This window comes from Anarhichas minor, unplaced genomic scaffold, assembly GCF_050575085.1.
Source record: "Anarhichas minor isolate MPS153535 unplaced genomic scaffold, ASM5057508v1 ptg000055l, whole genome shotgun sequence".
In the NCBI taxonomy this organism is placed as follows: domain Eukaryota; kingdom Metazoa; phylum Chordata; class Actinopteri; order Perciformes; family Anarhichadidae; genus Anarhichas; species Anarhichas minor.
This window is the reverse complement of record NW_027466501.1, coordinates 4607409-4623431: the sequence shown is the minus strand read 5'-3', so window position 1 is coordinate 4623431 and position 16023 is coordinate 4607409. Positions and strand designations below refer to the sequence as shown.

The following is a 16023-nucleotide window of genomic DNA, read 5'->3' as shown; positions in this document are numbered from 1 at the left end:
TAAAGTTGAATCTGAATCCCTCTACCTCGACGTTGAGATGTAGGGATAGGGGTATCTCGACCCCTTCCGCTTCCTAAATCTAACAATCATTCCATCACGCAATAAACCTCTCGAAACTCATATTGTTATTGGCGTGGTCCTTGTTACTGAACTGGCGAGTTTCGGCCCCGGACATTCCACGACATTACATTAAAGGGTTTAGTCATAGTCGAGTTTGTGCCATCCTATAGTTTAGTTAGAAGAATACACTAGGTCTATACAAGAAGGTACATTTTAGAGATAAAATATAGAATATGACATAATGATATATACTGTGGCATCACAAGGGGACAGGTTGTGGAGGGGCGCTACATCCTCACCCAGGATCAGTGCCCACAACCCAAAATGGCCGCCGGGCTAGAGACTACAACTCCCAGACTGCCTCATCAGGCACCCAGCTGCAGGTGCTTAAGGCCCCTAATTGAGGCAGGGCTGGGAAACTGAATAAAGGGCAGAGGGGAGAGCACCACGAGGCAGCTGATTTCATCACTAAACTAGGGGTGACAGACGATGTGGAAGCATACCTCCATGCCTTTGAAGCTACTGCAGCTCGAGAAGAGTGGCCGAGGAGACAGTGGGTTGGGCTTCTGGCGCCTTTCCTATCCGGTGAGGCACTTAAAGCGTTTCAAGATGTAGAGGCCGATATTGCCCATGACTACGACCAGTTGAAGAGAGAGATTTTGAGTCGCCAGGGGCTCACTAAATTTAGCATGGCCCAACGTTTTCATAACTGGCCTTTCCTAAGTGGAGAGACGCCCCGGTCCCAAATGCATGAGTGGATAAGAGTGACGAAAAGGTGGCTAGAACCGGACAAACACAGCCCCACAGACATTATAGAGACCCTGGTTATGGACAGGTATCTACGGGGTCTGCCTTATGAGACCAAACGGGTAATCAGCCACCAAAAGTTAACGACGGCCACAGAGTTGGTAGAAGCGGTAGAGCGGTACCAGGCGGCCTCAGACATGCTCCGCCCACCCCGTAAAGACCCCATGGCTTCCCTCCCTGCCCGGCCACGTGTGCATCGCCAAAGTGGTCTTACACCGGCCAACCCTCACTCTAACCCACCCTTCAGAGGCAGTAGTCAACCTGTGCAGCACCGGGTGGTTCAGAACCCGGAGGTCCGCCAGTGCTATCGCTGTGGCCAATTGGGCCACATCTCGTGGCAGTGCGAAAGGCTAGACGAGCCCATGCCCACAGCCGAGTCCGCCAGTGGACCACATGTCCACTTTGCTGCCCTGCTGGGGGAAAGTAGGGACAGGCGACCCACGTGCCCCGTAAAAGTGAATCAGCGCGATGTAGAAGCCTTGCTCGACTCTGGAAGTGCCAGGACCCTGATCCAGGAGGCCGTCTTGGAGGCATCTTTCCTGGCTCAAGGCAACCTCGTCCCGGTGGTTTGTGTCCACGGAGACACCCATGAGTACCCAACCACGGTAGTGAAACTCACCACCACTAAGGGCACGTTTAATGTTGAGGTGGGGGTCATCCGGTCCCTTCCAGTCCCAGTCCTGATTGGGTGGGACTGCCCGGCCTTCCGGATGCTGTGGAGGGAAGCACTAAAGAAGCTCAGTCGAGAGCCACGGAAACGTAAGTCCAACAATTCTGAAATAAATAAATCATGGGTTAACGTTGTCAGGGCTGGGAAACTGAATAAAGGGCAGAGGGGAGAGCACCACGAGAGAGGAGTTGGGCCCGGAGTAGGAGAGAGGACGCCTACATGGAGGAACAGATACCAAGGACTTGGCAGGGTTGGATTACTTTTTTGGTGAAGAAACTACTTTCTCCTCCGGGACGCTTTGTTTATTTCATGGACCTTTTTGTTTGATTTGTGATTTTTGAGTTAAAGGAACTGCCAGTGGGACGGACCAATAAACCTTTATTTTTGTTTATACTGTCTGATTGTGCCTGTTTTACGCTCTCTTTTGCACTGCCCCACCCTAGGGACAACCCGTGACACTACAATACATAAACAGCAAGGCTTTTGGCAACAAACAACCCAATTTTTTATACTACCATGTGAACCATAAAAGGTTGCACCCTAGGTTTTCATGATCTATTGGAACTATATACTTCATGACCTAGTAACCAGGGCCTCATGATAATAATGATAATAAAAATAATAATACAAATAATAGAAAATATCTTTATTGCCCACCAGGATACAATGATAATAATAATGATAATAGCAATTGTAAAAATAATTGTAATAATTATTGTTATTATTATAATTATAAAAATAATAGAAAATATCTTTATTGCCCACCAGGATACAATGATAATAATAATAATATTTATGATTATAGTTGTACAAGTAATAAACTAAATATCTTCACTGCCCACCAGGAAACAATGATAATAATAATACAAAGTGGTTCTGTGCCACCCATCCAGTCCAGAGGAGCCCCGTCCAGCGTCTCTGTCTCCCCCTCCTGTCCTCAGCTCCAGCCTGCGTTTCCCTCTATTATTTTCCACTCAGTTCCTCGCAGTTTAAAATGGCGGCGTTGAGCAGCGCCGAGTCCCCACCGCCCGTCTTTAACGGAGACACCACGGAGCGGGAGCCGGGCAGGGAGCCGGGCCTGGAGGAGCTGGGTGCAGGGCTGGACTCCTCCTGCACGTCGGGTATCCCCGGAGGTCCGCAGGATGAGGAGGTAAGCGCGGCGGTGGTGGTGGGGTAGCGGGGTCTGAGCTGGGCAGGGGGACACGGGCTCCAAGCGGAGGTAACTGGATGTAAATGTTCAGGAAACACCGGCTGTAACCGTGGATCGTGGGGGATGCAGTGCGGGGAACCAAGGCGACGCTCTAAACGTAAACGATTCCACCGTAATACGCGGCTCCCACTGAGCAGAACAATGCGGTGGATGAGTGCGAGCAGGAGGGAAGCTTTTATTCGGCGGAGCCTGTGTTTATTTCGGGCCTGCTGCTTTTATTCTATTCGCTCTTGGCTTCGTCTTCCAGCCTCACTGCAGCGATAGCCTGGTGCGCCAACCGAGCGCGCACACACACACACACACACACACACACACACACACCGCCGTTAACGCAAAATAGATACGCAATTACACTGTTTTCTTATGCACTCTAATGTGCCCAGTTTCATTTTGGCCAATCCACTGAGGTCCTTTACCTTAAAGATGATGATGATGATGATGGAGGTGGAGGCTAACTGAAGTCGTGCTTGTGTTTTTTTTAGGTGTAATTTAGCTACACACGCTACTTTTATTTATATTATAGGCTTTACAATCCCCGCCCCCACGTCCGTGCACACACACACACACAGGCGGAACCTTCTGTCAGGCTGTGACCTCATCATTTAATACACAGTGACAATGGATGCTATCCTGGGAATCTGTGTTCAGTCTGCAGGTCAGAGGCCTCCCTGCTGGACCGTTACGACAGGCTCCATCGCATTAGCACCATACTTCCAGTCACTGTTCAGATATTACTACTAGATGGCCTACCCCTACATTTATATAGAGGTTAACATGTTCTCTATTCTAAACCGAAACCTCTGACTAATGTGGCCCCTGGCCCCATGCTAAGGTCCAACAAGTCTCATCAGCTCAGCAGTTTAGGAGTTTTCCTGTCAACATGTCAGTTTGACAGCGGCATAGTTGTAAAGTCTTTTAATGCAAACACACTCACAGGAGTGGAGTGCAGAGGTTAACACATCCTGACTTTTAGTCCTAAGCTCACAAAACAATTGACATGAATACAACCAATACTATGGTTTCCCTAGACCTGGTAAATGTCCACCTGTTCCTTAACTCCACTGGCCAAGTTGGTAACACTGACTTCTCCCTAATTTGTGGTCTCCATGTCCAACCTGAGGTAACCCTGATGACATCACTATGACATCATCAGGGTTACTTTCTGAGACTTGACAAAGCTCCCCAGAGCAGGCTGAGTACTCTTCATGATGAGTAAACTTGTGTACGTGTGAAATTGGTGGGTTTCCGTCATTTATTAATGCAGAAAGGCAATATCATAATGTCAGTCAGTCTTAAACTCTATTGTCACCACGTCTGCATATCTAGCTTAGCTCATAACTTGTTGTGAGTTCTTCTTATAGAGGGGTCCGGAGTACCGTGTCATACTCTTCTTAAACATTAAATGATAACAAAATATTCAATTGCCTCATAACTCCAGCTGTTTTCAACCGGTTATCTCCGGGGCTGGGATTTCTGACCAGCTAATGCCTGGATGGTAGCAGAAACCTATTTAAAATCCAGGTGCCATCTTGGTTGACGAGGGAGGTGGTGATGGGCCATAATAAAACATTTATAGACATGCACATTGCTCCGCTATTTGACATGAAATATTAAAGAGCCATACCATTGGCTTTGCATGTTTTTGCCCATACACAAGCTATCAATACTTCACCACTGGCCATTTTTCAATTCATCACTTTTAACTTTTCCTTTCTTCCACACATGCATTGGTTTCAGCTCATTTGAGTTTGATTGGAAAGTCTCAAAACTTGTTGCAGATGGATTATCCATCACACTGAAGTCCATAGCCACCTTCACGGAACCATCTCCTGGAATTATTGTCCCTAAACTAAACTCTAGTGAGGTCTGAACTCAGCAATTCTTATTTCTATTGATTGTTCTGCAGATGAATTTCTTGTCTGTCTCCTGATTCCATTGTGGCTCTTCAGATGTTTTCCTTTAGTCCCCAACCCAAACATCTTCAGTTTACTGTGATATAAAAGTGGAAAAAGCAGTAAATCTTCACATTGGAGAACCTGGAGCCAAAGAAATGTTTTGTGTTTTTGTTTCACAAGATTAATCAATCAAAATAGTTTCTGTTCAATTTTCTGTTGACTATTCCAGCAGCTCAGAAGTCCAGGAACTATTGTAAAAACTCAGGACTTTCCTTTCTGGATTTCCCACCATGTTTAAACCTTGTTTGCTGTTGTTTTCTACAAACAATGGATGCCGTTCAGTGAAACAAACTTCATCCTAAAAGTTTCTATGCCAGTTCAACCTCTTGAGCAGGGACGTTTTGGAGGGCATGAACTAAATTTCGACCCTGGTGCGTGTAGTTGACATTCAGATAAAGTTCTGTTCCCATTTTTATTTTTGCGGTTAGTGGTGTAACGGACCACTGTCGATCCGTGATCTGTTTGGATCCCCCCTCACGGTTCGGCACGCATTTGAACCACGGATTAATGACACAGTTTAACATTAACCATCACAGTGTGAAATAAAGTTTTCCTGACCATCGTTATCCGCCAATATTTAGTAAAAAATGCGATCAGGACATCATTTATGCTTTTCTGGTCGCGGATCTCTGATAATGTTACATTGTAAACAAGGAGGAGGAGAGCTACAGGAGGAGAGCTAGTGATGTTAGCAGCACTGCTAACAGACACGGTTCGGTTACATTGTGATGCTTTTAGGCTCTGTTCAGTATAAAAAGTATGGGGCGAAGGTAAATATAACGTATCATGATGTGTTAAAATGTAATGTGGTAAAATGTAGTTTTGGTGAGAAACTTGAATCAAACCAGTTGTTTGAAGGAGAAACATAAATAGATAATAAATTATAACCTATTTACACTAGCTCTAAGCATCTTATAATAAATCATTAAAACTTATGACAAGATTTGTTTTAATCCATAAAATTACAATCTTTTATTTGAATTGTGTGTTTTTATGAAGAATAAAAGTTATTGTGAACTCCGTGTTTGCATTTGAACAATAACATAAATCTTGGTTAAATGTTAGTTATAGATGGTGACCAGGTTCATTAGTGAGGTCAGATGGACTGTAGCCTGTTCTGAATTTAGGACTGGAGTGCATGTAAATACCATTTTTCATCCTCACCAATATGTTGTCAAACGTGGGTTTAGACTGATCCTGTGATACACTTGTCGCCCTACCTTCCCCGTAGATTTGAGACGCTCACTTTGTTCAGCTGCAATCAACTATGATAGGCGATGTGGCCACCTGTTGTGTTATTGTTCTACATTGTTGTTATTTTGGTTGCTGTTAAGCTGCTGTTAATGAAACTCAACACTTCCTCATAGATTGTATAAAACATGGACGCAGTGTCTGTGACATCACCCATACGTTTCTGAAGAGCCGTTGTGAATTTCAAAGAGGGTGGATTCAGTCGTCGCCATCTTGGTAGTAACGAGATGGCCTAACTGCAAAAATAGGTAAAGACGTGGACAGCTAGCAACATTAGACGGCATGCACTTGTGTGACATAATGAGCGGAACTAAGATTAAAAAGTGAGTCTGATACGACTCTGTTGTATTGAACCTACTCATTTACAAATTCCAAATTTCACACATTTGAGCATGAGGACATCCACAGGGTCACTTTGAATCAGAGTTATAGTGCCACCTAGTGAATTTTGTGATGCATTGCACCCCTAATACCTACAGAGATTAGGGGGATTCATGCAGAACCGTCAGTCAGTCACACTATGGTGAGAGCAAATGAAACACCGGAGCTGGTAGACCCGCCTGGCATGAGCATTGGCATACAGCCAAGGTGGAACTAATTGTAACATTAATAAAGTTTTATTTTTTATTATTCTATTAATTTAGTATTTCCAGTTTCATAGCATGAGAGATGCTTTGCAGTTTAACAGCATATTATATATAATCTGTTGGCTTTTGGGCAAGTGTTGGTTCAGTGTTTGTACAGTGTAATACAGAAGTGTTGATAAAAGTAGTTTACCAAAGTTGCCAGTGGGCAAAACGCTTCCCCAGTCCCCAGCAGGATGATTTTGTTTGTCTCCGACACTTGCACATACGTTTGTTCAAAATAAATGAAAAGAAAGTGATCTTATCTACACTGCTCAAAAAATTTGTGTAATTTGTCGAGAACAAAATTACATAACAACATTCAATGGAAACCAATATCATTAACCCATTGAGGGCTGGATCAAAAATCAAAGTGAAAAATTGAACGGCTGATCCAACTTGCCTGAATTTCCTTACGACAATGTGGCTTAGTTGTGTGTTTGGCCCCACATGCCTGTATGCACTCCTGACATTGAACTGATCAGGATGAACTTTGCCATAACAATGAGATTAATCGCAAAAAATCCATGCGATTAAAAATTTTAATCGTTGCCCAGCACTACTAATAATTGCATAAAGGAGGAAAGCACTTTATTTATAGCCTATTAAGTGCTGCAGAATAGATTTTTTATTTTTTTTTTTTTTTGGCTGCACAACTGGGAAAAGTTTTTTATATATATTTTGGATATAGAATGTACTGTTACTGTATATTGGCATTTTAGCAGAACGTTTTTTATTAATTTATGTAATTATTTATTATTATTTATTTGGTGCAGAATACGGTTTTGTATTTAAACTAAGGTTTTATTACTGTTATGTTTAAATCAGTTCCAAGTTGCACAAATGTTAATATATTTTAATAAAGTTTGCCTGTTCAACATAATATCAACTAAGTTTGTTTTATATGGCCTACACAATGACCACATGAGGCCGGGCACTGTCCTGCACCAGAAGGAAGCCAGGGCCCACTGCCCCAGCCTAAGGTCTGACAATGGGTCTGAGGATTTAATCCTAACAGCAGTCAGGGCTTCTGAACAGTATTTGTTTTTGTTTTTCCGGTGTACCTAACTCACACCGAACTGTGACTCATAAACCAGAGTATGAACCGAGCTGTGACTCCTAAATCCGGGTTTAATCCAAACTATGACTTTTATGTACTGTTACACCCCTAATGATTACCATTAACCTCTTCAGCGCACACAGACCAGCCAACATGTACAACACATGTTGCACAGCAAAGCAATTTTAATTTCACGATTTGCAAATGAGTAAAATGCTTAGGGTTGATACACCTTTGCGGGACTAATAAAGGATTATCTTATTTTATCTTATCTTACCTTTCATACAGTATAGGTTTGTCTCCAGATAGGGGGAATTAATTGCCATTTTGTCTCACTTCATTATTCTGTCTGATATTGAGTTCATCTTAGCTGTTTCGGAACTTTCGGAAGCTTCCTTCCTGTTAAGACTCATTGAATGTCATTGATCTAGGGAATGTCATAGCACACTTTCACCTCTACACTTGATGCCAGAATCTGACTGCATCACATCAGCCTTAAAATGCACAGGTATGGTGTCGGGAACTAAGTGTTGCATCATTCCCAAGAAGACTCATGGCTGTACTAGCTCAAAAGGGTGCATCTACTCAATACTGAGCAAAGGGTCTGAATACTTATGACCATGTGATATTTCAGTTTTTCTTTTTTAATAAATTTGCAAAAATTTCTACATTTCTGTTTTTTTCTGTCAAGATGGGGTGCTGAGTGTACATTAATGAGAAATAAAATGAACTTTTTTGATTTTAGCAAATGGCTGCAATGAAACAAAGAGTGAAAAATTTAAAGGGGTCTGAATACTTTCCGTATCCACTGTATATGATGTAGTCTGACCCTGACATTAGGTGAGAATCTTTTGGACATCAACTATTGCCTTATTTAGGGAAGACCAAGTCAGGAAATTGTAATCTTTAGGCCTTCAACTCTAGTTGTTGTTCATTTACTGAAGGATTTCAAATTGTTCATGTTGTTTGCTTTGCTTCCCCACAGATCTGGAATATCAAACAGATGATAAAGTTGACACAGGAACACTTAGAGGCCCTTCTGGACAAGTTTGGAGGAGAACACAACCCTCCTTCCATATATCTAGAGGTAAGATAGTTTTGACTTGAAAGAATGCATTTGCAGAGAAATATCGTCTTGTGATTGTAAATAAAAATGCAAGTTTTACATCCATGCAGTATACACTTCACGCCGCCAGAACACATTACAAGACAATATAAGTCGGTGTCAGTTCATGTATGGAAGCTGTTGAGTCAGTGTATTCTGGTGGGTCTTCTGTGTCAGGCCTATGAGGAGTACACCAGTAAACTGGACGCCCTGCAGCAGAGGGAGCAGCAGCTGCTGGAGGCCATGGGCAACGGCACAGACTTCTCCTGCTCTCCTACCATGCCAGCCCTTCTGGAGGTCAAGATGGGAGGTTGTGGGGTCGCTGGGGGGGCTCAGGCCTTTCCCTCAGCCCCCAATACCTTGGCTGTCCTGCAGACCCCCACCGATGCCGGCCGAGCCAACCCTCGCTCCCCCCAGAAGCCCATCGTCAGGGTCTTCCTGCCCAACAAACAGAGAACAGTGGTATGTCTGACGTCCTCTCTGAGGATGCTTATGTTGTGAACATGATTTTTCGGTTTTGGATTTGGTTTGTCCAATATAAGAAACCAAAAGCAAATTCATTTTACTTATTCAATTAAATTGTATTAGTTCAGCCCAATATCACAAATTTGCTGCAAAGGGCTTTACAAGCTGTACAACATACTACATCCTCTGTCCTTGGACCCCCGCCTCAGATAAGGAATAAATTCCCCAAAAAGCCCTTTACCTGGGGAAAAAAAGGAAGACACCTCAGGGAGAGCAACAGAGGAGGGATCCCTCTATCAGGGTGGACAGAAGTATGATAGATGTCATGGTTGTAGAATAAAAATTACAATTAGCAATAGCTATAAGTTAGCTTCTGCAACTCAGTGTAATCTCGCATTCAGCATTTCTTTTAACAGTCCTTCTGAAGCTGTGGTTTACTACAGCAGTTGCTCAATGAACTGAAACTTTCGGGATTTTTACAAAGTTGAATAACATTTTCTTTGTGAACCCAGAGAAAACCAAAGCTTACCTGAAAAAGCATAATTGCGCAATAGCGCTGGTACTACGATCATTGTAGCTTGGTTTCATCCGAATTTCGGAGCTTCACAGCCTTATTCATAACGTTGACATTCAAATCCTAAATCAACATTTGAATGCTGCATATCTTTTTTTTTTTTTCATTTGCATGTGTACTCTTTCTTTTTAAACTGGTATTTTTGTATAATTGCAGATAAAGATCAGGGTATTCAAACGTATAAGTATTATACAAATTTTAGAATAAAACACGTTTTTATTCAACAAAATTTTATCCTAACAACATTTTCACTCCTGCACACAAAGGAAGGCACGCACTGACAAGTTAGGTCCAATAAAGAAAGTTGATTTAATGAAAAGACTAGTTTTCTAGTCTTCAAGTCGAAACTGAGATTTACATTTTTTTCTAAGGTGATGATTTCCTAAAATATTATGCTTCATTCGAAAACCACAATTTAAGCTTTGCATGTACAAAAATAACATTTGGTACAGACCAAGTAGTAGTCCCCAATGCTTTTACTTCTAAATTTGTTTTTAACTTTCCAGTTGTATTCTCTGCTGTCCTCTCTGTCTTGCTATAGAGTGGTACATTTACATTTTACAAATGAAAAGAGATCAGCTCTCAAGGTGAGATACATCCACTGACTACTGTCAACTCAAAGCTTTGGGGACCAAAGAAATATTCCGAAAATTGTGGACCAAATTCCCACAATGTGACTGCAGGTTGAAAATGCCGGAATTTCCCTTTTAACCTGTAACCACTCCAGTAAAATTAGCCTAAAACGCCTATCCAAGGCATACCCAAAGTAAATTGAAAGCTGTTCTTGAACCACTTGGAGTACATGCATGGTTTCCGTCTCTTTTGAAAGGTAACACTCTGAAGTTTTTTCCCCAACAGTCAGAATCACTGTAAGTGCTACTGGCATTGAGTAATAGAAGTTGGAACACACTGAAGTAGAAGGTTTTTATTTCCACCTGAATATTTTTTTGCAAACAGATGCCTGCAGATGACTATAGCTGGGACTTATTAGCTGTGGAACCACAGAAAATGAATATTTTACACATGTTTTTCTAAAGGTATGTCTAGGCGCTTTCCAAAAAAGGCCATTTGGAGACCCATGGTAACATACCTAGGCTGTGTAAAAATGTGTATTCATAACTCAAGCTTATTTATGTCGATATACAGTAATCTATAAGTTATTTCGGCATTATTTACTTTCCTAAAGTCTCCAAAACTCTCAAAAACCACACTTCGCATTTTATGCACAAACGCAGGGAGCTGACTCGCGGTTACGCAGGTTACTTCCGCGTTCTGCCTCTAAATCTAACCACTGAAGCTGTATATCATTATTTTCAAAATTTCATTGGCTATACGAAGCGTCAGTCATCAGAACGATCAGTTGCAATTGGCTCGAGCTTTCCACGAAAGAAGAGTGGCAGGCACTTTCCTTCAACGAGGACTATCGTTGGCTATTGTAGGCTGACAAGACATGGAAGCTACTATTGGGTCAAATGAGGTGTCAATCAAAATGTCAGAGTGCAGCTGCCATTTTGAGACACAGAGACCGGCAAAATGTACATGTGAACTGAAGTTACGTTCGAAAATATATAAATAATTAGGCATATCTGCCAGCTAATTTTAAATGATGCAACAGCAGTCCGTGGGTTTTATGGACGTAATAATGCGTTTTGGACTAAATATTTTACTGGATCGGATCGTCTGGACCTTTGGCAATGTAACAAGACCGTTTTTGTTGGAATATTATCGATGGGTGGGTTTCTATGACGCTTCATCGGTGAGTTGCCTCGATTTTGTAACTGTTTGCTTGTTGGTTGGTGGTCTGACAGAGGCAGTGATTGTACCTGCTGATTGTATCTTGAAATGGTTTGCAGAAATCGAATCACACGAATCTTAGCTTTCCGGCCCTAATCCCCTGCCGGAATTTTCGACTACATTTGCATTACGCCGGTGGGCCATATCGGTCGGTTTTCGGCTAAACCTTCCAGGTATAAGGAGCGCCCTTAAAAATAGTGAGACCCCTAGGGAGTATAACATATTTGCCCACGTTCCAGGTGGGAAAACGGCGCTCCGTTCGGACCGTCGGTCGCCGAGGAATGATTTTCCAAAGTTTCGGAAGGTTTGCCCCAAATGGCCCTTTTCCAATTGTGTCCACAAGGGGGCAAAATCCCAGGGACGTGCGGGAGAAAAAGGGCCATTTGAAACTGCCATTTGGCCCAAAAAGGGCCATTCGAGTGCCCCACAAAATGCTGTCCCTTAAATGGCCCTTTTTCTCCCAAATCCCCCGGGCCAAATCGGCATAAAAGTGCCATTTGGTGGGGACAAATGGGCTGAAAAGTGCCATATGGTGGGACTTTTGGGAGGAAAAGGGCCAATGGCCGGGACTAATGGGAAGATTAGGGCCAATTCATGGCCATTTGCGCCGTGATCAGGGTTGACATTTTAAAGTGCCGTAACTCCTCAACCGTTCAATTTCCCGCCCTCAAACGTAGATATCTTGGACCAATGTTCAATTGTACGGAAACAATGTTTTGGGACAAAATTTGCCATTTGGGCAGTATGGTTGGGACACATGAAAATTTCATTGTAATGTAGCCGGAATGACACTTTCTGAGTTGTAAATCAACTGACATTTGACCTGGAAGTTCTCCACAACACTTTGGGCTAGGAAGCTGACCTTTGGACTCTTATTAATTGAAAAAGGGCCATTTCGAGGCACTTTTTGTCTTGGAAATGGCAGTTCCCTTATAACTAAAAGGGCCATTTCAACTACATTTTAAGGGGCTCTCGTGCCAGCCAAAAAACCCAACCCAAATGGCAGTAATTGTCCCTGGGTTTTCCCAATTTATTCAGTGCTAAATAAACTGACATTTGACCTGGAAGATATTGACAACCCTTTGGGCTAGGGAGCTGATATTTGGACTGTACTATCATCCTAAAGCATAGATCCAGTGGTAGGAAAATGAAAATGATTGGAACAACTGAAATTCTTTCAAATCTCAGGCAAAGTAAGGCAATGGCATGGATTTTGCCCAAAAGTCAAACTCATCCGATTTGCTTGAAACTTTGCACACCTGTTTGGCTGTTCCCAGGTATGCCCCCTCATACGTTTCAGCCTCCTAGCACAAAGCAATTGGAGATATTGTTTGGGAAAGACGGGTATATTTTATGTCATATTGCTTGGGATTATTGGCCTACATGGTCAGCCCATCACCTGTAGTTGAAATGGCCCTTTTTCAGTTAGGACTATAAATTCCCTTATAATTGAAAAAGGGCCATTTGAAACTGCCATTTGGCTCAAATAGGGCCATTCCAACTACATTCGACTGGGCTCTCGTGTCAGCCACTAATGGCAGTAATTGACCCGGGTTTCCCCAATGCCTTTAGGGACAATTCATGCCATTCGGGTTGGGATGTGTGGCCTACATGAGAGCCCCATCAAATGTAGTTGAAATGGCCCTTTTTCAATTATAAGGGGAAAAAATACCCTTATAACTCAAAAAGGGCCATTCCAACTACATTCGACTGGGCTCTCGTGTCAGCCAAAAATCCCAACCCAAATGGCACTAATCGTCCCGGGTTTCCCCAATGCCTTTCGGGTTAATATGTGCCATTTCAGCTACTTCATCATGTATGGTGCAATTGGATGTTAATGGGCTACAGCCACCAAACTTGGTACACAGGGTCTGTGGCTTCATAGGAACACACAGCAAGTTTTGTGGGGCTTGGTACACAGGGTCTGTGGCTTCATAGATCAAACTCATCCGATTTGCTTGAAACTTTGCACACCTGTTTGGCTGTTCCCAGGTATGCCCCCTCATAAGTTTCAGCCTCCTAGCACAAAGCAATTGGAGATATTGTTTGGGAGAGACGGGTATATTTTATGTCATATTGCTTGGGATTATTGGCCTACATGGTCAGCCCATCACCTGTAGTTGAAATGGCCCTTTTTCAGTTAGGACTATAAGTTCCCTTATAATTGAAAAAGGGCCATTTGAAACGGCCATTTGGCTCAAAAAGGGCCATTCCAACTACATTCGACTGGGCTCTCGTGTCAGCCACAAATGGCAGTAATTGACCCGGGTTTCCCCAATGCCTTTAGGGACAATTCATGCCATTCAGGTTGGGATTTGTGGCCTACATGAGAGCCCCATCAAATGTAGTTGAAATGGCCCTTTTTCAATTATAAGGGCTATAAGTTACCTTATAATTGAAAAAGGGCCATTTGAAACTGCCATTTGGCCCAAAAAGGGCCATTTGAGTGCCCCACAAAATGCTGTCCCTTAAATGGCCCTTTTTCTCCCAAATCCCCTGGGCCAAATCGGCATAAAAGTGCCATTTGGTGGGGACAAATGGGCTGAAAAGTGCCATATGGCAGGACTTTTGGGAGGAAAAGGGCCAATGGCTGGGACTAATGGGAAGATTAGGGCCAATTCATGGCCATCTGCGCAGTGATCAGGGTTGACATTTTAAAGTGCCGTAACTCCTCAACCGTTCAATTTCCCGCCCTCAAACATAGATATCTTGGACCAACGTTCAATTGTACGGAAACAATGTTTTGGGACAAAATTTGCCATTTGGGCAGTATGGTTGGGACACATGAAAATTTCATTGTAATGTAGCCGGAATGACACTTTCTGAGTTGTAAATCAACTGACATTTGACCTGGAAGTTCTCCACAACACTTTGGGCTAGGAAGCTGACCTTTGGACTCTTATAACTAAAAGGGCCATTTCAACTACATTTTAAGGGGCTCTAGTGTCAGCCAAAAAACCCCAGCCCAAATAGCAGTAATTGTGCCGGGGTCCCCCAATGCCTTTAGGGACAATTCATGCCATTCGGGTTGGGATTTGTGGCCTACATGAGAGCCCCATCAAATGTAGTTGAAATGGCCCTTTTTCAATTATAAGGGGAAAAAATACCCTTATAACTCAAAAAGGGCCATTCCAACTACATTCGACTGGGCTCTTGTTTCAGCCAAAAATCCCAACCCAAATGGCACTAATCGTCCCGGGTTTCCCCAATGCCTTTCGGGTTAATATGTGCCATTTCAGCTACTTCATCATATATGGTGCAATTGGATGTAAATGGGCTACAGCCACCAAACTTGGTACACAGGGTCTGTGGCTTCTTAGGAACACACACAGCAAGTTGTGTGGGGCTAGCACCTCGAATTGTGCCATTTTGGCATCTTCACCATATATGATACAATTTGATCTAAATGTGCTACAGCCACCAAACTTGGTACACATGGTCTGTGGCTTCTTAGGAACACACACAGCAAGTTGTATGGGGCTAGCACCTCGAATTGTGACTTTTTGGCATCTCAGGCAAAGTGAAAATCAAACTCATCCGATTTGCTTGAAACTTTGCGCACCTGTTTGGCTGTTCCCAGGTATGCCCCCTCATAAGTTTCAGCCTCCTAGCCCAGAGCTTACTCTAGATATTGTTTGGGAGGAATGGGAACAAAAGGGCCACTCGGGTTGGGGGTTTTGGCCTACATGAGTGCCCCATCAAATGTAGTCGAAATGACCGTTTTTCAAATATAAGGGAGAAAATACCCTTATAAGTCAAAAAGTGTCATTTCAACTACATTTGATGGGGCTCTCGTGTCCACCAAAAATCCTAACCCAAATGGCACTAATTGTCCCGTTTTCCCTCATTTTTGAGTGCTAAATAAACTGACATTTAACCTGGAAGATCTCCACAACCCATTGGGCTAGGAGGCTGAAATTTTCACAGAAATTTGAACTTTGCCCAAAGTTCAAGTGGTATGAAAATCGATGGAAAATTCCAAACAATTTTTGCATTGCAAACTATGGAAATTTCACCTTATTAGGCCTAAATACGTCCAGAAACCAATGTGCTAGGAGGCTGAAATTTTCACAGAAATTTGAACTTTGCCCAAAGTTCAAGTGGTATGAAAATCGATGGAAAATTCCAAAAAGTTTTCCCATAGTGAACTATGGATTTTTGACCTAAGTTATGTTCCGAAATGGCCTTCTCCAGTCTTTTCTCTAAATTTTTACACTTTAAATCAAAGTAGAGATTTGAATCCTTTTCCTCTTTAAAGAGGGTGAATATGAATTCCCCCAAATTTTGCGGTCGTAGCTGCAAGTTAAGGTACCCAAACACCGCCCCAAAGGTCAGAATTGAGGCATATTGCCTTATTTTTCGGCCTGTTTTGGCAAGTGAGAAACGGGCCATCAAATCGTAGTGAAAAGATGAAACTGCCTGATTTTTGCACATATCTGTCCCCTGTGA

General features: G+C 42.8%; 1 protein-coding gene across 2 annotated transcripts in view; it reads left to right on the top strand.

The window, feature by feature from the left end:
* The first annotated feature begins 2502 nt into the window (after nt 1-2502).
* Nucleotides 2503-16023, top strand: part of braf (B-Raf proto-oncogene, serine/threonine kinase) — a 42487-nt gene continuing 28966 nt past the window's right edge. Inside the window, exons 1-3 of one of the 2 annotated variants that reach the window (XM_076075989.1) lie at nt 2503-2687; nt 8622-8723; nt 8919-9203. In XM_076075989.1, coding sequence (XP_075932104.1) covers nt 2532-2687; nt 8622-8723; nt 8919-9203 — 543 coding nt within the window. In that variant the 5' untranslated portion in view covers nt 2503-2531. The remainder of the gene's footprint in view (nt 2688-8621; nt 8724-8918; nt 9204-16023) is intronic. The other variant, XM_076075987.1, reaches the window with a different exon arrangement.